Consider the following 21,768-nt stretch of genomic DNA (forward strand, 5'->3'; position numbering starts at 1 on the left):
ATTAACTTATAATGTATTATTACTAATAATAATTATTATTTTTTAGAGATGGGGTTTTGCTCTGTTGCCCAGGCTGGAGAGCAGTGTTGTGATCATAGCTCACTGCAGCTTTGAACTCCTGGGCTCAAGCCATCCTTCCACCCCAGCCTCCTGAGTAGCTGGGATTACAGGCATGAGCCACAGGGCCTGGCTTTATTATTAATTTTGAAGTTCAATTGTTCCACCTTTGACCAGTGGGAGCCCTTAAAGTTGACTCTCGTCTTTTTTTACATATCCCATCATTCTTTGAGCACGTCCTTACTTTCTGGCACAATAAGATGTTCCAGGATTATGCTATATATACTTTTTCTATTCTAGCCCTGTAATCAGTAATTTCTCCAGGGATTTTTGGCTCCTTTTGGTGGAGAATGGTATTTAAAAACCATGATATGTGTGTAAAATGTGCTCCTCGATACTGAGTGTCATTGCTTCCTGGCTTTCTCAGCAGAAGATCCAGAAAATAATTATTTCTCTCTCTCTCTCTCTCAAAACCCATGGATTCATACTGATACCTCCTATTCCAGTAACACCCCAGGGTTCATTCTAGCCTGTCCCCCTTTCTCTATGCATAGCTCCCTTCTCTGACAGTGAGGAATCTGGCTTTCATCCATTAGCCACAAGGTTTACTTATTTTGTTAAATCCTAGAGTATACATAAATAATTTCAAAATTGCTGACTCGTACTACTGTGAAAAACAAACCTGCTCACCATAATTTAATTTCATCTATAGTCTTTTGTACTTAGCATAAGGATATACGGTTAAAATATTGTGTTCAGTATTGGTTAGTTCTACACTCCTTTTCAGTAGGTAATTATGAATACATTTTCAGCTAGGTAATTATTAATAACTTGAAATTCAGGTAGGTTCAGTGGTTTGTTTGTTTTCATTTGGAGTTTCTTTTCTCCCTTATTTATGTTGATATTTTTTACTTATACTTTGAGCAGGTAAAACAACAGCAAGATTTAAAATCAGAACTATACCAAAAGTACACCTCAGAGAAGCATCTCCCATCCCTTCTACTCTATTCCCATGCCCCCATACTTTCTATCTATTCCAAGCTACTCTTTCATATAACCAATGTCATTAATTTTTGATTTATCCTTCCTGTGTTTAATTTTTTACAAATGAGCAGGTATGTTTTCTTATTTCCTTTTATCTTATACAAAATGCATCATATTGTAGATACTCTTGGATTTTGCTTTTTGTTTATTTGTTTGTTTTTCTCTTTTCTTTATTTTTTTTTTTTGAGACAGAGTCTTACTCTGTCACCCAGACTGGAGTGCAATGGCACAATCTCAGCTCACTGCAACCTCTGCCTCCCGGGTTCAAGCGATTCTCCTGCCTCAGGCTCCTGAGTAGCTGGGATTACAGGAGCCTGCCACCATGCCCAGCCAATTTTTGTATTTTTAGTAGAGACGGGGTTTCACCATGTGGGCCAGGCTGGTTTCAAACTCCTGATCTCAGGTGATCTGCCCGCCTCAGCCTCCCAAAGTGCTGAGGTTACAGGTGTGAGCCACTGCGCCTGGCTGCATTTTGTTTTTAACTTAATAATGTATCCTGGAAATCGCTCCACATCAATTTTTAGAGATCTTTCTCATTTTTCACCATTAGCTGCACAGAACACGAATGTATGCATCAGCCACTCTTAAATGTTTCCAGTATTTTGCTGCAATGAATACCTTGTATATGTGTGTTTTCATACTGTTGGAGGTATCGTTTTAATTTCTCTAAGTGGGATTTCAATATGTAGTGTTGTTAGATATTGCAAAATTTCTCTCCAAAATGTGCTAGCAATTTATGAGAGTGTTTGCTTCCCCATAGTTTCACAAAAGAATGTGGGGGTCATATTTAAAAAAAATTTTGTCAGTCTGATATGTGACAGCTGGTATCTCAGGGTAGTTTAAATTTGCTTTCTGTAATTATGAGTAAGATTATACATTTTAAAATATGGTTTAAGTGCCATTTCAATTATATTTTTATTGTGAAATGTTGGTTTATATCTTCTGCCCATTTTTCTGTTGTAGTTTTGGTGTTATTTCCCCCTAAATGTTTACAAACTGTGATAAAATACACATAACATAAAATCATCTTAACCATTTTTAAGGGCACAGTTTAGTAGTATTTTCTTTTTTTTTAATTGTAATTTTTTAAATTTTAAGTTCCGGGATACATGTGCGGAATGTGCAGGTTTGTTACATGGGTATACGTGTGCCACGATGGTTTGCTGCACCTATTGACCCATCCTCTAGGTTCCCTCCCCTTGCCCTCCATCCCCCAATGGGCTCTGGTTTGTGTTGTTCCCCTCCCTGTGTCCATGTGTTCTCATTGTTCACCTCCCACTTATGAGTGAGAACATGCGGTGTTTGGTTTTCCGTTCCTGTTAGTTTGCTGAGGATGATGGCTTCCAGCTTCATCCATGTCCCTGCAAAGGACATGATTTCCTTCCTTTTTATGCCTGTGTAGTATTCTATGGTGTATATGTACCACTTTTTTTTTTTTTTTTCGAGATGAAGTCTCGCTCTGTTGCTAGGCTGGAGTGCAGTGGGGTGATCTCGGCTCACTGCACTCTCTGCTTCCTGGGTTCAAGCAATTCTCTGCCTCAGCCTCCTGAGTAGCTGGGATTACAGGCGCTCACCACCACACCTGGCTAATTTTTTTGTATTTTTAGTAGAGATGAGGTTTCACCATCTTGGCCAGGCTGGTCTTGAACTCCTGACCTTGTGATCCACCTGCCTCGGCCTCCCAAAGTTCTGGGATTACAGACGTGAGCCACCGTGCCCAGCCATGTACCACATTTTCTTTATCCAGTCTATCATTGATGGGCATTTGGGTTGGTTCCATGACTTTGCTATTGTAAATAGTGCTGCAATAAACCTATGTGTGCATGTGTCTTTATAGTAGAATGATTTATATTTCTTTGGGTGTATTCCCAGTAATGGGATTGCTGGGTCAAATGGTATTTCTGGTTCTAGATCCTTGAGAAATCGCCATACTGTCTTCCACAATGGTTGAACTAATTTACATTCCCACCAACAGTGTAAAAGCGTTCCTATTTCTCCACAGCCTCGCCAGCATCTCTTGTCTCAAAAATATGGAATGCTTCACAAATTTGTGTTCATCCTTGCACAGGGGCCGTGCTAATCTTCTCTGTATCATTCCAATTTTAGTATATGTACTGCCAAAGCGAGCACAGTTTAGTAGTATTTTCACATTCTTGTGCAGCGAATCTCCAGAACATTTTCATCTTGCAAAACTGAAACTCTATGCTTCTTAAATAACAACTCCCCATTTCCTCTTCCCGGTAGCCCCTGGCAACTACTATTTTGTTTTCTGTTTCTATAAATTTAAATGCTTCATATAAGTGGAATGATGCAATACTTGTTTTCTTGTGATTGGCTTATTTCACTTAGCATAATGTCCTTAAGGTTCTCCCATCCCCTAAATTTTAAAGCATTGTTTACACTTTGTCTGAGATGTATGTTGCAAATATTTTCTGCCAAATTGTCAATTGCCTTTTGACATTTTAAATTGTTTTTGTTATGCAAATCTTTATGTTTTTATGTAGTAAAAATTAATCTATCACTTGTTTCCTTTTTTGTATCTAGTATTTGAATCATAGCTAGGAAGGTTTTTCCTATACTCAAATTATAAAAGACTTCAGCTACGTTTTTCTTCATGATCCTTGTATAGTTTCATTGTTTAAGTTAAATTCTGGAGTTTAGTCTTATGTATGATGGAAGGTATGAATTATTTTATCTTTTTCCAAATGGCTAACCAGTTGTTCCAAATAGTTATTAAAACCTTCATATTTTTCCCAGTGTTTTGAGATGCCATGTTTATCATGTGCTAAATTTTCTGATATACTGGTATATTTTTGGACTTTCTGTTGTTTTCCACTGGTCTGTCTATTCATACACCTGTGCTACACCACACTTTCTGGTATGTTCTAATGTCTCCTAGGGCTAGCCCTCCATTGCAGATTTTCTTTCTCAGGGTTTTCTTGGCTGTTCTTGCATGTTTATTTTTCCACATGAACTTTAGGATCAACTTATTTAATTCCATAAAAATGTATGTAGATATTTTTATTGGTATTGTGTTAAATTAATTTTGGGAAAACTGAAATTTTCATGACGCTAAAATGTCTTTACTAAGATCAAGTGTCTTTTCATTCATTCATGTCTATTTTTAGTCAGACTATTCATTCTTATGGGAGAATTTGTGAAATTATATTATACTGCTATTGTACTGGAATATAATCTCAAGAGAGCATGGGCTTTGTTTTGTTTAGCTACTATGTACTCAGCGTTTAGAACAATGTCTGAATATTTGTTGAATCGGTGGATATATTATAATAATAAGTTAGATAATAGGGAATAATAAGTTAAAGAATCTTTGTTTTGCCTTGAGAAAATGAAGACTCTGCTAAGAATATTAATTTGGCAAGAATTCATCATAAATAAAGAAAAAGATAAAATGGTTTCTTTGTAGGATGTACTTTTGGATTAAACAGTTTTTATTCTGAAAATGTTATTTTTCAGAATATTTTTAATCTGAAAAAATGTTGTCTTAGGAAGACAGAGTTCAGGAGTTACACTGAAATGATACAACCATGCAGAACATTTAATTTTTTTCTTATGTTCTCAGTTCAACTACATTTATATGAAGCAATGTGTAGAAAGTAGTCCTATAGTACCTATTCAGCAGGAATGGCTGGATCACATGTTAAGGCTGATACCTGAGTCTTTAAAGGAAGGGAAAGAAAGAGAAGAACTCCTTGAAAGTCTCATAAATGAGGTGTCAAGTGACTTTGAAAACAGCATGAAGAGATATTTGGGTAAGTAGCATCTAACACACACCACGCTTCTTTCACCTTTGCCTCCCCCCAACCCCACTGAATCAAAAATAGAAATAAGCAAAATGAATAATGAACACTATATATTTAAACTATATCTATTTTTTTCTTTTCTTTGTCTTTTTTTCTTCAAGACACGATCTCTGTAGCCCAGGCTGAAGTGCAGTGGTGCTATTTCAGCTCAATTCAGCCTCCGCCTGCTGAGTTGAAGCGATTCCCCTACCTCAGCCTCCTGAGTACCAGGAACTTCAGGCACGCACCACTATGCCCAGCTGATTTTTTTATTTTTTGGTAGGGATGTGGTTTCACCATGTTGACCAAGCTGGTCTCGAACTCCCGGGCTGAAGCCATCCACCCATCTCAGCCTCCCCAAGTGCTGGGATTACAGACTGAACCACTCAGGCCGGCCCAAAACTATTTGTATTTCTTAGATATGATTTTTATTTAAAATTTTTATTTTGAGCCTATACTTAAGTCAAAATCCTTACAATTTAGGGGTACTTTTTATATTTTTTTAAATTAGCTAACATCTCTTTGACTTTTTACTTTATGAGTTTAGCTATACTATTTATAGGTTTGCTAGAAAATACTAATGTGTTTTGGGAGATTTATTGGGGGTATAATCTGCTATTTTTTAGAATAAACTTTTTTCCTTTTTAAAAATTGACAAATAAAAATTGCATATAGTTATCATGTACAATACATTTTGAAATATGAAACATTGTGGAATAACTAAATTGAGCTAATTGACTGATGCATTTTTTTCCCCATATTTATCATTTTTTGTGTGTGGTGGGAACACAGAATCTACTTTGGACAATTTTCAAGGATACAATAAATTGTTACTAACTAGTCACTATGTTGTATAATTGCTTTCTTTCTTTTCTTTTCTTTCTTTCTTTTTTTTTTTTTTTTTTTTTTGTGACGGAGTCTCACTCTGTTGCCCAGGCTAGAGTGCAGTGGTATAATCTCAGCTCAATGCAACCTCCACCTCCCAGGTTCAAGTGATTCTCCTGCCTCAGCCTCCCGAGTAGCTGGGACTACAGGTGCCTGCCACCATGCCCAGCTAATTTTTGTATTTTTAGTAGAGATGGGGTTTCACCATGTTGGTCAGACTGGTCTCGAACTCCTGACCTCAGGTGATCTGCCCTCCTTTGCCTCCCAAGGTGCTGGGATTACAGGCATGAGCCACCGTGCTCGGCCTCCATGTTATATAATCTCTTGAACTTGTTCTCTCCTATCTAACTGAAATTTTGTAGCCTGTGACTAACATTCCAGTCCCTGGTAGCCACCCTGAAATGCACTTTTTTTAAGTGGCCATGCTAGTGACTTTTGAGTAGATGGAATGCGAAAAACTGAGATCTTATTAAAGCTTTTATTTATCTGAACTCTTCTCTAAAGTAAGGCCAAAATAGTACCAATAACTTGATTTTGTTTCAAATAAAGGAGTTTTTTCTTACATTTCTTTTAATGCATAGTAAACTATACCATCCAAAATCAAAAGTTAGAAACTTCGATATTAATAGATTGTGCAGAGATTTTCAAGAAGCATTAATATATCCATGTATTTTAGTGCAGAGCGTTCTTGTGAAACCACCAGTTAAATGGCTTGAAGATGAAGGAGGTCCTTTACCTGAATCTCCTGTGTGAGTAAATAAGTTTACAAACAGTACTTCATCCAATTTTTGATATAGATTAAAAATAAACTGATCTTATATTCAAGTCTACAGTTGTGATACTCAAAGGTATTTTGAACACATCCAAAAAAAAAGGTACTCTTGTTTTTCCCCCAGAGGTACCCTCTCTACTATGCTTGTTTAGTTCTGCATACATAACTGGAGAGATCTTTATGAATGCATAGCTTAACTTAGCCTTCAGTAAGCTTTGGTGTATGCCAGACAGATTTCTCCAGCCCTTTTCTTTAGTCCTAAAGACTGTGTTCTTTCATTTTCACCTGGGATACCTGAGCCAAAGCACAGTGGAAGTTAGCAGAGCTCTCAGATTTGGCCCATCAGTCTGCCTTACTCACAAATTATTTCTGTTCCCTCTGAAGATAATGCAGTTTTGAGTTCTTGATGTGTTTTTATTAAATGCATATATCTTAAGGTTCCCATTGCTGACCACAGTTCCCTCTTCTCAAGCCCCACTTTTCTCACTTCAATACTAATTTCATGTTATAAGCATTATTTCCTAAAGTTTAGGGTGTATTATAATCATGTTCGATATGGTGTTTTGCTTTTCCAGAGGCCTGGATTATTCTAATCCTTGGCGTTCTAGCTATGTGCAGGCAAGAAATCAAATATTCTCTAATTTGCACATTGTTCATCCAACTATGAAAATGTTACTGGACCTTGGTTATACAACATTTGCTGATACAGTTTTGTTGGACTTTACAGGAATTAGGTAAAATCCTGTATTTATTAATTAAATTTAAAATTTAAATGTCTCCTTGCTTGAGTCTATATTTTTGACTGTATAATTTTTAAAACAGATCCCTAAATCTTCAACACTTTTCTCTAGATTTTAGAGTTTTAAAAAATGTATCTTGTTTGTTTCAACAATTTGTGTGTGTGTGTGTGTGTGTTTTCCGTGATGGAGTCTTGCTCTGTCACCCAGGCTGGAGTGCAATGGTGTGATCTCGGCTCACTGCAACCTTTGCCTCCCTGGTTCAAGCAATTCTCCTGCCTCAGCCTCCCGAGTAACTGGGATTACAGGCACACACCACCACGCCCAGCTAATTTTTGTATTTTTAGTAGAGATGGGGTTTTACCACATTGGCCAGGTTGGTCTCGAACTCCTGACCTCGTGATCTGCCTGCCTCAGCCTCCCAAAGTGCTGGGATTGCAGGTGTGAACCACCGTGCCTGGCCTAACAATTGTGTTTTAAGACCAATATGTATCATTTGCTTCAAATCATATTTCTTTTTCTCATAAATAGAGCTAAAGGTCCAATTGACTGTGAATCACTGAAAACTGATCTATCAATACAAACTAGAAAAGCAGAAGAGAAGATAATGAATACATGGTATCCAAAGGTTATAAATCTCTTTACTAAGAAGGAGGCACTAGAAGGTGTTAAACCCGAAAAATTGGATGCATTTTATAGCTGTGTTTCCACACTTATGTCAAATCAGGTAAATATACTTTATGTATATCAAATGATAATGTTATTAAAATTAGTTCAGTATTTTAAATAGAATTCTATGTAAATATAGTGCTAAGTAATTATTTTGAAATAAATTAAAATATTTCTACTGCAATTTTATTTAAATAATTTTAGCAGAAAAATACTGAGTTTCTGAAACTATCTAAAATGAAAGGAAATCTAGAAGTATATGTTAGTATTATGAGTAATTACTTGGCTCATACCTAAAGGATATATAAGTTAATTATAGCTTTATTTGGAGTATGTTAACAAAAGAATTATTCTAGTAACATATTTTTGAATTTATTAAATTTCAAGTTGGTTGATTCTCATTTTTTCTCAGTAAAATCTTGGTTTAAAATGTTATTGATCATTGTATAAGAGGTATACAGTGGAAAAAATTTTTAAAGTTATAGATAATCTTTAAATGACAAATAGGGAATTTTTAATTTTATGAAATTATATTTATGGCCTTCCCAAATTTTTACTATTGTAGATATACAATTCTAGAAAAATAGTTTTGAAGAAAAACTTGCCCTTTTGGTAAAGACCTCCAACAGTTCCATGAATTTTGTCTTGAATATTTAAAAGGATAATATACATATTTAATATCTAGTATGTAATGCTGTAACTAATATACATGGTTTCCTTTCTACCTTTACCCTTTTAAGAGGACTGTGATTATTTAATAAAAGAGATGAGGAATGTCTTGAAGATCATTCAGAACCATGTTTGTCTGCTGGGGTAAATTCCCAACAGTTGGTTCTCTATAAGAAAGCGTTATTCGTACTTTAGAAGCTCCTTGTGCACATTTCTAAGTTCCAGTGACTTTACTTTCACCCAGTAGTGTGCTAGAAATATGGCTCTCCAGAAAAGAAAATCACCCTTAGGCTGGGCACGGTGGCTCACACCTATAATACCAGCACTTTGGGAGGTCCAGGCAGGTGGATGACTTGAGCTCAGGAGTTCAAGACCAGCCTGGTCAACATGGCAAAACCTCCTTTCTACTAAAAATACAAAAATTAGCCACGCATGGTGGCATATGCTTGTAATCTCAGCCGCTCAGGAGGCTGAGGCACGAGAATAGTTTGAGACTGAGAGGCGAAGGTTGTGGTGAGCCCAGATTGTGCCACTGCATTCTAGCCTGGGCAACAGAGTAAGACTCTGTCTCAACATAATAAATAAATAAATAAATAAGAAAATTACCCTGATTTGTAGTGTTTGTTGACTTCTGTGGTGTAAATACTCCCACCATGGTAAATTTCGAGCTTCTAAGAGTTTAACAACTGGCTCACAAAATTCTTGAATATTTAACAATTGACTCTTGAGAGAACAGGAGCTAGCTCTGGCATTCCACTGTACCTCACTCCATGTGCATGTCCCCACATTACACCCTTACCTCTGCTTGTCAGGCCTCCCCTCCCTTCAGTCTTTACCATGTTGTTTGATCTTTTGGAACATTTTCTGTACCAGGGACAGAATTACTAAAGAATGTGAAAAATTCTGAGTCGTCATTTTAAGATTGTTGATATTCTATTAAAAAATTAAGGTTTGGCTGGGTGTGGTGGCTCACGCCTATAATCTCAGCACTCTGGGAGGCTAAGGTGGGACGATCACTTGAGCCCAGGAGTTCAAGACCAGCCTGGGAAACAAAGTGAGACACTGTCTCTAGAAAAAAAATAAAAAATTAGCCAGGCATGGTGGCTCATGCCTATTGTCCCAGCTACTCAGGAGGCTGAGGTGGGAGGATTGCTTGAGTCCCGCATCCCAGGAACTCGAGCCTACTGTGAACTATGATTGTGCCACTGCACTCCAGCCTGGGCAACAGAGCAAGACCCAGTCTTAAAAAACAAAAACAGGCTGGACACAGTGGCTCACACCTATAATCCCAGCACTTTGGGAGGCCGAGGTGGGTGGATTACCTGAGGAAAGGGGTTCGACACCAGCCTGGCCAACATGGTGAAACCCTGTCTCTACTAAAACTACAAAATTTAGTCAGGCATGGTGGCAGGCACCTATAATCCCAGCTACTCAGGAGGCTGAGGCAGGAGAATTACTTGAGCCCGGGAGACGGAGGTTATAGTGAGCCGAGATAGTGCCATTGCACTCCAGCCTGGCCGACAGAGTGAGACTCTGTCTCAAAACAAAAACAAAACCAAAAAAACCAAAACCAAAAACAAAATTAGGTTTTGCATATAATGTTCTATTTATTGTTTTAGGTTACATTTGTTAATGTATGTTCTGACTTATTTGTGGGAGCTAAAAATTAAAACAGTTGAACTCATGGAGATAAAGAGTAGAAGGATGGTTACCAGAGGCTGGGAAAGGTAGTGGGAGAAGTGAGTGTGGGGGGTGGTAAGGGGGGATATTTAATGGGTACCAAAAAGTTAGAAAGAATGAATAAGCTGAGTGTGGTGGCTCATGCCTGCAATCCCAGCACTGTGGGAGGCCGAAGCTGGTGGGTCACTTGAGCTCAGGAGTTTGAGACCAGCCATGAGCAACGTGGCAAAACCCTGCCTCTACAAAAAATACAAAAATTAGCCAGGTGTGGTAGCATGTGCATGTAGTTCCAGCTACTCAGGAGACTGAGGTGGGAGGATGGCCTGAGCCCAGCAGGCAGAGGTTGCAGTAAGTCAAGGTCTTGCCACTGCACTCTAACCTGGGCAACCCTGTCTCAAAAACAAAAAACAAACAAACAAACAAAAAGAAAGAATGAATAAGACCTAGTATTTACTAGCACAACTGGGTAACTACAGCAAAACATAGTTTAATCATCCCTTTCAAAATAACTAAAAGAGTATAATTAGATTGTTTGTAACACAAAGGATAAATACTTGAAGTGATGGAAATCCCATTTACCCTGATGTGACTATTACACGTTACATTCCTGTATCAGAATATCTCATGTAACCTTTATAGACACCTACTATGTACCCACAAATATTAAAAATTAATAAGAACATATCTTGCTGATTAGCTGGGTGTGGTGGCATGCATCATAGTCCCAGCTACTCAGGAGGCTGAGGCAGGAGGATTGCCTGAGCCCAGGAGTTCAAGGTTACAGTGAGCTATGATGGCACCACTGCACTGCAGTCTGGGCAACAGAGTGAGACACTGTCTTAAAAAAATATATATATATATATATATATATGTATGTGTATATGTGTGTGTGTGTGTGTATACTCATGTATATATAGTATGCTGAATGAAGATAATTTTGCAGACTAAATGGATTGATAGGATGTTTTAATTATAGACGATTATAATCAGATATAGACAATTATAATCAGTTTACTGATGTTAGTTAGAAGTTGAATTTGTACTCTCTAAAGTAATAATGATTTATATCATGCAGCTAAAGGATCTCTTAAGGAGAACTGTAGAAGGATTTGTAAAACTCTTTGACCCAAAAGATCAAGAAAGGCTGCCAATATTTAAGATAGAATTGACATTTGATGATGACAAAATGGAATTTTATCCTACCTTTCAAGATTTGGAAGATAATATTTTGAGTTTGGTAGAACGAATAGCTGAAGCTCTGCAGGTATTACATCTTTACCCATCGGGTTTCTTTATGTGGCTCTTTTAAAGAATTTTAAATTATTTGAGTTGAATCTCTATGAAGTATATATGTACATAAAATGTTATGACTCTTTGTGTTATTTTCCTCCCTCAATTATTTTAAATTAGAAATTGCTTTCTCTTTGAAAAAGTCTCTTGGCTGGAGATTGTATCTTCCTTCTTAGAACTTTTCTTGTAGCTATGAATTGATTTTTTTTTTTTGCATGTCTCATCTCTACTGAGTTGTGAGCTTCTTAAGAACAAGATCTAATTAATATTTGTCCTTTCTAGAGCTTTCTGGTATAATTACTTTGTCAATAAATATTAGTCAATAAATATTTGTCGGCCGGGCGCGGTGGCTCACGCCTGTAATCCCAGCACTTTAGGAGGCCGAGGCAAGCAGAACACGAGGTCAGGAGATTGAGACCAGCCTGGCCAACACGGTGAAACCCCATCTCTACTAAAAATACCAAAATTAGCTGGGCGTGGTGGCACGTGCCTGTAATCCCAGTTGCTCGGGAGGCTGAGGCAGGAGAATCGCTTGAACCAGGGAGTTGGAGGCTGCAGTGAGCCAAGATCACGCCACTGCACTCCAGCCTGGCGACAGAGCAAGACTCCGTCTCAAAAAAAAAAAAAAAAGATAAATAAATAAATATTTGTTAAATATTTATTTGGCAATAAATAATTAGTCAATAAATATTTGTTGAATGATAGAAAACTAACGCAACTTAAGGTGTTCTTTGTTTTGTTTTGTTTGAGACAGGGTCTCACTATTGACCTAGGCTGAAGTGCAGTGGCTATTCACAGACATGATCATAGCACACTGCTGCCTCGAACTCCTGGGCTCAAGTGATCTTCTTGCCTCAGTTTCCCAAGTAGCTGGGACAATAGGCATGTGCTGCTGCACCTGGCCCAACTTGTTTTACGTTAGACTACAAACTATACAATTTTAAATCATTATTTTGTATCAAGTTATTTTTTCTTCGGCCATTGAAATCTGAAAAGAATGTTTAAAAATATAGTATAAGATCTACATATAGGCCCGGCGCAGTGGCTTACGCCTGTAATCCTAACACTTTGGGAGGACGAGGCGGGCGGATTGCCTGAGCTCAGGAGTTCGAGACCAGCCTTACCAACATGGTGAAACACCATCTCTACTAAAATACAAAAAATAGGCCAGGCACGGTGACTCATGCCTGTAATCCCAGCACTTTGGGAGGCCGAGGCGGGCGGATCACAAGATCAGGAGGTCGAGACCAGCCTGACCAACATGGTGAAACCCTGTCTAAAAATACAAAAATTAGCTGGGTGTGGTGGCGTGCGCCTGTAATCACAGCTACTCAGAAGGCTGAGGCAGGAGAAGCACTTGAACCCGGGAGGTGGAGGTTGCAGTGAGCTGAGATCGCACCACTACACTCCAGCCTGGGTGACAGAGCAAGACTCTGTCTCAAAAAAAAAAAAAAAAAAAAAAAAATCTACATATAGATTAATTATACAGTTAGATATTTATTTTATACATTGTTATTATTTTTATTTGCGTTAGAATGTCCAAACAGTCCCCTCTTGGCTATCAGGAACTTCAACACCAGTAAATCTTGACACAGAACTTCCTGAACACGTGTTACACTGGGCTGTTGATACACTGAAGGCAGCAATACATCGGAACTTAGAAGGTGCAAGAAAACATTATGAGACATATGGTGTGTATGATATATATAATATTATACCATTTGTCATCATTTTATTTGTGCTAGAATTTGGTCAGGTGTCTGTCTGTCTGGGGCTGCCATGAAAGAACAGGGAGAGCCAGAAGTGAGCATAGGCGTAGCTTTTGGCAGAGTCAAGAATCAAACCCAATACATTTTGTCGTCCAGTCCAAAGGGTGTGTGTGAACTGGAGCGGGGTGGTAAAGTCAAAGGCAGAGAGAAGAAATGTTGGAATAATTCAAGGGTAAAAGCAAGGTAATTTCTGAGAATAGTTTCAAAGAGGATGTAGCTCAATTTTATTGGTCTGTAGTCTCCTCATGTGTGTATGAGGTCAGGATGTATGGTTGTTCTTTGACGTTCTATTAACCAACATCTTCTATTAATTGGTGTATCTGTACCCCTAAGTCATTCTTAAAAGTCTCAAATACTCTATTATCTTTGTTTTAAAATGTCTGTGTTTAACTTGGTTTGCTTTTATTCTACCCATTTTCTTAAAATATAGTAAATCATATATGTTAATACTCAATAATAATATTTAATTGAGTAGGTTCCCCATTCCATGATCATATAAAAAGTGTTTTATCTTCTAAAAAGGGTATTACTGAGATTTTAATTAGATTATTAATTTTCAGTTGAAAAATATAACTGGCTCCTTGATGGGACCGCAGTTGAGAATATAGAGACTTTTCAGACGGAAGATCATACTTTTGATGAATATACAGAGGTAAGTGGTAATTCTGTTTTTATTAATGCGTTTTGAATTTTTTGTAACATTAGGATCTTTCCATTCTAAAAGTAAATGCTTAAATATAATTTCTCATTTAAAATATAATTTCAACAAAACTCATTGTCTTACCTTATAATTTCTTTAGTCATTCATTTACTCATTTATTAATTCAATAAAAATTTCCTTATCACATTCAGACACCTAGCAAGATTTGGTGATGCAAAAATAAATGATAGGGTGGGAATGGTGGCTCATGCCTATAATCCCAGCACTTTGAAAGGCCAAGACAAGAGGATTGCTTGAGCCCAGGAATTTGAGACCAGCCTGGGCAACATAGTGAGACCCTGTCTCTACGAAAGTTTTTTTTGTTTGTTTGTTTTTTTAATTAGCCAGGTATGGTGGTGCATTCCTGTATTCCTTCTTACTCAGGAGGCTGAGGCAAGAGGATCACTTGAGCCCAGGAGGTTGAGGCTGCAGTGAGCTCTGATTGCACCACTGTTCTCCAGCTGGGCAACCGGGCGAGTCCCTGTCTTAAAAAAATATATACAACTGTTGTCTTCAGGAGCTTATATTTGGCCTGGAAGCCTGACATGGAAATAACAACTATGAAGTATTGAGATAAGTACTAGAATAGAGATATGGACAAAGTGTTGTTTGCTTTTGGAAATTGGTGAAGATATTATGCAAGAAGTGAAATGTGAGTTGGGCTTTGAAGTAGATTTTATAAGTGGAGAAGGGAGGGGATGTAGCATGAACCAAGGTGTTCAGAGAACATAAATGAACGAAAATAGTTAAATAATAGGTAACAGGGACACAGTACATGGAAGATTTAGAATATGATGAAATTTGAAGTGTAAGTTGGAGCCACATGGGAAAATCCTGGAGTATCTTTGCTCAAGAGTTTGTACTTTGTTCTGAAGGTTTTTAGCCATGGAAGTAATCTATTTGGATCTGAGTTTTAGAAAGATAATTCTGGGCCGGGTGCAGTGGCTCACACTTTTAATCTCAGCACTTTAGGAGGCCAAGGTAGGTGGATCATGTGAGGTCAGGAGTTCGAGACCAGCCTGGCCAACATGGCGAAACCCCATCTCTACTAAAAATAAAAAATTTGCCAAGCATGGTTGTCTATGCCTGTAATCCCAGCTACTAGGGGGACTGAGGAGTAGGAGTGCTTGAACCTGGGAGGCGAAGGTTGCAGTGAGCAGAGATCATGCCACTGCACTCCAGCCTGGGCAACAGAGTGAGGCTCCATCTCAAGAAAAAAAAAAAATTCTGGTAGTAGTGGGGAAAAGGCAATTGAAAGAGAAAAGACTCCCACCTCCTCAAGGGACCTTGTTCTATTGGCTAAAACTAGCCTAATATTTCTTCACTTTCCTTCTTTCTATTGACTGTTTAGATTTTTAAATGTATATTTTATACATTTTAATTTTTCTAACATCTTAAATATTAAACATATACAGGTTTTTTGTTTTTTTTTTGAGACAGGGTCTCACTCTATTGCCCAGGCTGGAGTGCAGTGGCATGATCATGGCTTACTACAGCCTTAACCTCCCGGGTTCAAGCAGTCCTCCACTTCAGCCTCCCGAGTAGCTGAGACTAGAAGCGTACACCTCCTGGCTAACTTTTTTTTAAAGTTTTTTTTTTTTTTTTTTTTTGAGATGGGGTCTCCTTACGTTTCCCTGGGTGGTTTTGAACTTCTACACTCAAGCAATCCTCCCACCTTGGCCTCTCAAAGTGTTGGGATTGCAGGCATGAGCCACCACACCCAGCCTGTACAAATAAATTGAAGGAATTTTACAAAGCATACTACCTACATTCTAGGATTTTGCTATATTTATTTGTCATTCCATCCCTTTTAAAAATTCTTTATTAATTTCAAGAGAAATTAACTTTAAAAAATCAACTTGAGATTTAGTTTATATACAATAAAATGTACCTATTTTAATTGTACAGTTATATGAGTTTTGACAAATGTGTATACTCATGTAACCATCACCAGAATCAAGATGTAGAACATTTCTCCTACCTCAGAAAGTTTTCTTATACCCCGTCCTGGTCAATTCTCCCCAACTCTGACCTCAGGAAACTGCTGGCATGCTTTCTGTTACTATAGATTAGGTTTTTGTTTTCTAAAGTTTCAGATAAATAGAATCATAAATACATACTCTTTTGCATCTGATTTCTTTTATTAGCATAAAGTTTTGGAGATTTATCTATGTTGTGTGTATCAGTAGTTTATTCCTCTTTTGTTTGTTTTTGTTTTTGTGTGTATATGTGTTTTTTGTTTTTGTTTTCGTTTTTGTTTTCAAGACGGAGTCTTGCTCTGTCGCCCAGGCTAGAGTGTAGTGGTACAATCTCGGCTCACTGCAACCTCTGCCTCCCAGGTTCGAGCCATTCTCTTGCTTCAGCCTCCCGAGTGGCTGGGACTACAGGCGCCCGCCACCACGGCTGGCTAATTTTTTGTATTGTTAGTAGAAAAGGGGTTTCACCGTGTTAGCCAGGATGGTCTCGACTTCCTGACCTCATGATCCGCCCGCTTCGGCCTCCCAAAGTGCTGGGATTACAGGTGTGAGCCACTGCGCTCAGCCTAGCTTATTTCTTTTATTGCTTAGTAGTATTTCACTGTATAGATATACAGTTTCTTTATTCATTCACATTTTGATGGGTATTTGAGATGTTTCCAGTTTTTGGCTATTATGAATAAAGTTACTATGGTCTTCTGTTTATAAGTCTTTGTGCGGACATATGCTTTCATTTCTCTTTCTAGGAGTTGGATTGCTGCGTGGTATGGGAAGTGTATGTTTAACTTTTAAAGAAACTGTTAAGCCAGGCATAGTAGCTTGCACCTGTAGTCTCAGCTACTCAGGAGGCTGAGGTGAAAGGATTACCGGAGACTAGGAGTTCGAGTCTGCAGTGAGTTATCATCATGACACTGCACTCCAACTTGGGTGACAGAGCAAAACTCTTGTCTCAAAAAACAGAAGAAACTTAAATTTCTCTCAAAGTTGTTATATCATGTACAATCTCACCAGCAGTGTATGAGATATCCAGTTCTTCTACATCCTTTTCAGCCTTCGGGATTATCAGTCTTTTACTTTTTATTATTGTTTTATTTTTTCCCACTGCACTTTCACATCTAGATTACCAGCCTTTTTAATTTCATGTGTATGTTGGTATCCCATTGTGGTTTTAATTTGCATTTCCCTAATGACTAATGATGTTTAGCATCTTTTAACATGTCACGTTCCATCTGTGTATCTTTTTATTAATAAAAATAAAGTGTCTCTTAATTGTTTGTACATTTTAAATTGGGTTTTTATGTTTTATTGTGGAGCTATAATGGATGTATTTTATTGGACTATATTGTTATAATCAATGTTACGGAGTTTTAAGAATTCTTTATATATTCTGGGTAAAAGTTTTTTATCTGAAATAGTTTTGCAAATATTATCTCATAGTTTATGCCTTGACATTTTATTTTTATAACGATGTCTTTCAAGGAGCAGACATTTTAAATTATAATTAATTCTAGTTTATCATTTTTTTCTTCTGAGGTTCATACTTTTTGTGTCCTAACAAATCTTTCCTACTCCATGATCATAAAGATTTGTTCCTATATTTTACTCTAGAAGCTTTTCTTAGAATCCCTAAACAACACATGTGATCGTCTAGAAGTTTTATAGTTGTAACTTTCACATTTAGGTCTATGACCCTTTGTAAGTTAACTTTTGTATGTGGTGTGGGATATAGGTCATGGTTCAGATGTTTTTCATGTGGACATCCAGCTGCCCCAGCATCATATGTCAAAAATACTGTCTTGTCCTCATTAAAGTATCTTGCCATCTTTGTTGAAAATCAATTGGCCCTATATCTGTGGGTCTATTTCTGGATTCTCTATTTTCCATTGATTTATATATCTATTCTTATGCCAGTACCACACTGCCTTGATTTCTGTAGTTTAATGGTAAATTGTAAAATCAAGTAGTGCAAGTTCTCCCACTTTGTTCTTTTTCCAAAATTATTTGGACTGTTCTAGGTGCTTTGCATTTCCATATACATTTTAAAATTAACCTATCAATTCCTAAAGAAGCCATCTCAGATTTTGGTTAGGATTGCATTGAATCTCTGAATCAATTTGGAAAGAGCTGCCATCTTGAAATAGAAGCTTTCAGTACATGACCATAGTATGTATTTAAATTTATTTGGACCTTCTTTAATTTCACTCAGCAATGTAGTTGTAGTTTGCACTGTACAGCTCTTGCAAATATTTTCCTAAATCTGTCCCTTAAAATGTTTCAGGTTTACCTGATTTTCTTATAGTTTTTTTTTTTTTTTTTAAACAGAGTTTCACTCTTGTTGCCCAAGCTGGAGTGTAATGGTGCGATCTCGGCTCACTGCAACCTCTGCCTCCTGGGTTCAAGCAATTCTCCTGCCTCAGCCTCCCCAGTAGCTGGGATTACAGGCGCTTGCCACCACACCCAACTAATTTTTGTATTTTTAGTAGAGACAGGATTTTGCCATGTTGGCCAGGCTGGTCTTGAACTCCTAACTCAGGTGATCTGCCTACCTCGGCCTCCCAAAGTGCTGGGATTACAGGCATGAGCCACTGCACCTGGCCATAAATAGTATTTTTAATAGCAATTTTTATTTACATTACAGTGTTGAATAGCAGCAGTGAGATAGGGCATCCTTGCTGTGTTTATAGTGTTGTGGGAAATATATTCAGATTTTCATCATTAAATACGTTAAGAGTTGGGTTTTTGGTAGATGCCCTTTATCATGTGGATGAAATTCCCTTCTATTCCAAGTTTGCCAAGAGTTTTTATAATGGGAGGGTGCTGAATTTTGTCAAGTATTTTTTGGCACATATTTAATTGATCACATGGATTTTCTCTTTTTTTCTGTTAATATTTTGAATTATATTTATTGATGTTCAAATATTAACCCAATGTTGTTTTCCTGGAATAAACCTGAATTACCCCCAAAATTTAGTGCCTTAAAATACCAAACTTTATTATCTTATACTATCTGTGGGTCAGGAATCCAGCCTTGGATCAGCTGGGTCCCTATGGCTCAAGGTTTCTCATAAAGTTGCAGTCAAGCTGTCAGCTAGGGCTATGTTCTCATGAAGGTTTGACTGGGGGCAGAATGATTCCAAATTCACTCAGGTGGTCATTGACAGGATTTGGTTTGCCACAGGCTATTGAATTTCTGTTTTTGGATACATAGATATTTAGGATTGTTATATTTTCTTGATGAACATTATTATTATAAAATAACCTTTTAAATCCCTGATCTTTTATATATATAAAATCAGGGATTAAAATACATATATAAATATATAAAAATATATAAAATAATATAAAATATATTTGTATGTTTATAAAATTTATATATAAATATATATCAAATATATATTTAAAAATATATAAATATATATATTTTTTGAGATGGAGTCTTGCTCTTGTTGCCCAGGCTAGAGTGCAATGGCACGATCTCGGCTCCCTCCCACCTCTACCTCCTGAGTTCAAGTGATTCTCCTGCCTCAGCCTCCTGAGTAGCTGGGATTACAAGTGCCTGCCACCATGTCCAGCCAATTTTTTTGTATTTTTTAGTAGCCATGGGGTTTCAACATGTTGGCCATGCTGGTCTCGAACTCCTGACCTCAGGTGATCTGCCCACCTCAGCCTTCCAAAATGCTAGGATTACAGGCGTGAGCCACCGCACCTGGCCCCTGATTATGTTTCTTATTCTGAAGTTTTTTACTGATACTGATACTCTAGCTTTTATTTTACAAAACAACTTTATTGAGATGTAATTCACATATTATATAATCAATCAAAATCAAATATTATATAATCTATCAAAAAGTATGATTTATTTCTGTCATTTACTGTGTCACATATTTTGGTACTCTGTTATATACGTGTAAATGTCATATCTTTCTGATGGACTGACCCTTTTTTTTTTTTTTTTTTTACGGGGTTTTTCTCTGTAACCCTCGCTTTTGAGTTTTTTTTTGAGGCAGGGTCTTGCTCTGCCGCCCAGACTGGGTTGTAGTGGTGTTGTCACAGCTCACTGCAGCCTCAACCTCTCAGGCTTAAGTGATCCTCCTGCCTCAGCCTCCTGAGTAGCTGGGAATACAGGCATATGCCACTATGGTGGGATAACTTTTGTATTTTTTGAGAGAAGGGATTTCGCCATGTTGCCTAGGCCAATCTCAAACTCCTGAGCTCAAGCGATCCACCTGCCTCAGCCTCCCAAAGTGCTGGAATTACAGATGAGAGCTACCACCCTTGGCCCTGAATTTTCTGTATACAATATCATGTCATGTGCAATAGTGATTGTCTTACTTCCTTTCTAATCTGAGTTCCTTTTGTTTATTTTTCTTGCCTAATTTCACTGGCTAGTATCTGTAGTACAATGTTTTGTTTTGTTTTAGACAGGGTCTCACTTTGTTGCTCAGGCTGGAGTACAGTGATGTGATCTCAGCTCACTGCAGCCTCAACCTCCGAGACTCCAGTGATCCTCCCACCTCAGCCTCCTAAGTATCTGGGACTACAGGCACAGACCACCATGTCTAGCTAAGTTATTTTTTTGTTTTTAGCAGAGACAAGGTCTCACTATGTTGCCCAGGTTGGTCTCAAACTCCTGGGCTCAAGTAATCCATGCACCTCAGCCTCCTAAAGTGCCAGGATTATAGGCGTGAGACACCGTGCCCAGCCAATGTAGTACAAGTTCTTTTTTTTTTTTAGACAAGATCTCACTCTGTTATCCAGACTGGAGTGCAGTGGTAGAACCTTGCTCACTGCTGCCTTGACCTCCCAGGCTCAAGCCATCTTCCCACCTCAGCTTCCCAAGTAGCTGGAACAATAGGCGTGTGCCATCACACCCAGCTAATTTTTGTATTTTTTGTAGAGATGGGGTCTCACTATGTTGCTCAGGCTGGTCTCAAACTCCTGGATGAAAGTGATCCTCCTGCCTCAGCCTCCCAAAGCTCTGGGATTACAAGCATGAACCACTGTGCCTGGCCCTTATCTTGTTCTTGATCTTAGAGGGAAATGTTCATTTTTTCATCATTAAGTATAATGTTAGTTGTAGGTTTTTCCTAGACATGCCTTATGAAAGTTGAGGATGTTCTCTTCTATTCCTAGTTTGTGTTTTTACCATTAAAGAGTGTTGGGTTTCGTTATATGCTTTTTTTTTTTTTTTCTTTTTTGACTGGTCAAGTACCCAATAGTGAGAAAGGGGGAAAGAATAGAACAAGCAGTTTGATCTGTGATTAACTGTGAACAATCAAATGAGATAACTCACTACCTTTAGACCAGTTTCTTTAATGCTTTTTTGGCATCTATTGAGATGACTATGGGTTTTTTTCTAATATGCATACTTTTTACCTTATTTGGTTTTTATGGTTTCATGAAACTATTTTGTGAATGCATAAATGCATAATTACTTTCACAAATTCAGAGATGGCATATAGTTGTCTTTTGGTAGCTGCAGGTATTTGTTCTAGGACCCATCTATAGATATCAAAATCTGCAGATGCTCAAGTCTCATATAAAATGGTGTAGCATTTGCATATAATTTATGCACATCCTCTAGTATACTTTAAACTATCTCTAGATTACTTATAATACCTAATGCAACATAAATGCTATATAAAGAGTTATACTGTATTGTTTTTTATTTGAATTATTTTATTGTTATTTTTATGGCTTTTCTCAAATATTTTCAA

General features: G+C 37.6%; 1 protein-coding gene and 1 non-coding gene across 3 annotated transcripts in view; one reads left to right on the plus strand and one right to left on the minus strand.

The window, feature by feature from the left end:
- Positions 1–21,768, plus strand: part of DNAH12 (dynein axonemal heavy chain 12) — a 255,190-nt gene that overhangs the window by 40,918 nt on the left and 192,504 nt on the right. The window contains exons 7-14 of one of the 2 annotated variants that reach the window (XM_031663270.1): positions 4,685–4,874; positions 6,466–6,538; positions 7,137–7,295; positions 7,830–8,025; positions 11,392–11,580; positions 13,141–13,297; positions 13,936–14,027; positions 16,798–17,473. In XM_031663270.1, coding sequence (XP_031519130.1) covers positions 4,685–4,874; positions 6,466–6,538; positions 7,137–7,295; positions 7,830–8,025; positions 11,392–11,580; positions 13,141–13,297; positions 13,936–14,027; positions 16,798–16,836 — 1,095 coding nt within the window. In that variant the 3' untranslated portion in view covers positions 16,837–17,473. Of the gene's footprint in view, positions 1–4,684; positions 4,875–6,465; positions 6,539–7,136; positions 7,296–7,829; positions 8,026–11,391; positions 11,581–13,140; positions 13,298–13,935; positions 14,028–16,797; positions 17,474–21,768 lie in introns of those variants that run through there. The other variant, XM_031663269.1, reaches the window with a different exon arrangement.
- LOC116273890 lies at positions 3,126–3,231 on the minus strand. The gene has a single exon (XR_004182394.1). It is a non-coding gene; the product is annotated as a U6 spliceosomal RNA (small nuclear RNA).

This window comes from Papio anubis, chromosome 2 (assembly GCF_008728515.1).
Source record: "Papio anubis isolate 15944 chromosome 2, Panubis1.0, whole genome shotgun sequence".
Classification (NCBI taxonomy): Eukaryota; Metazoa; Chordata; class Mammalia; order Primates; family Cercopithecidae; genus Papio; species Papio anubis.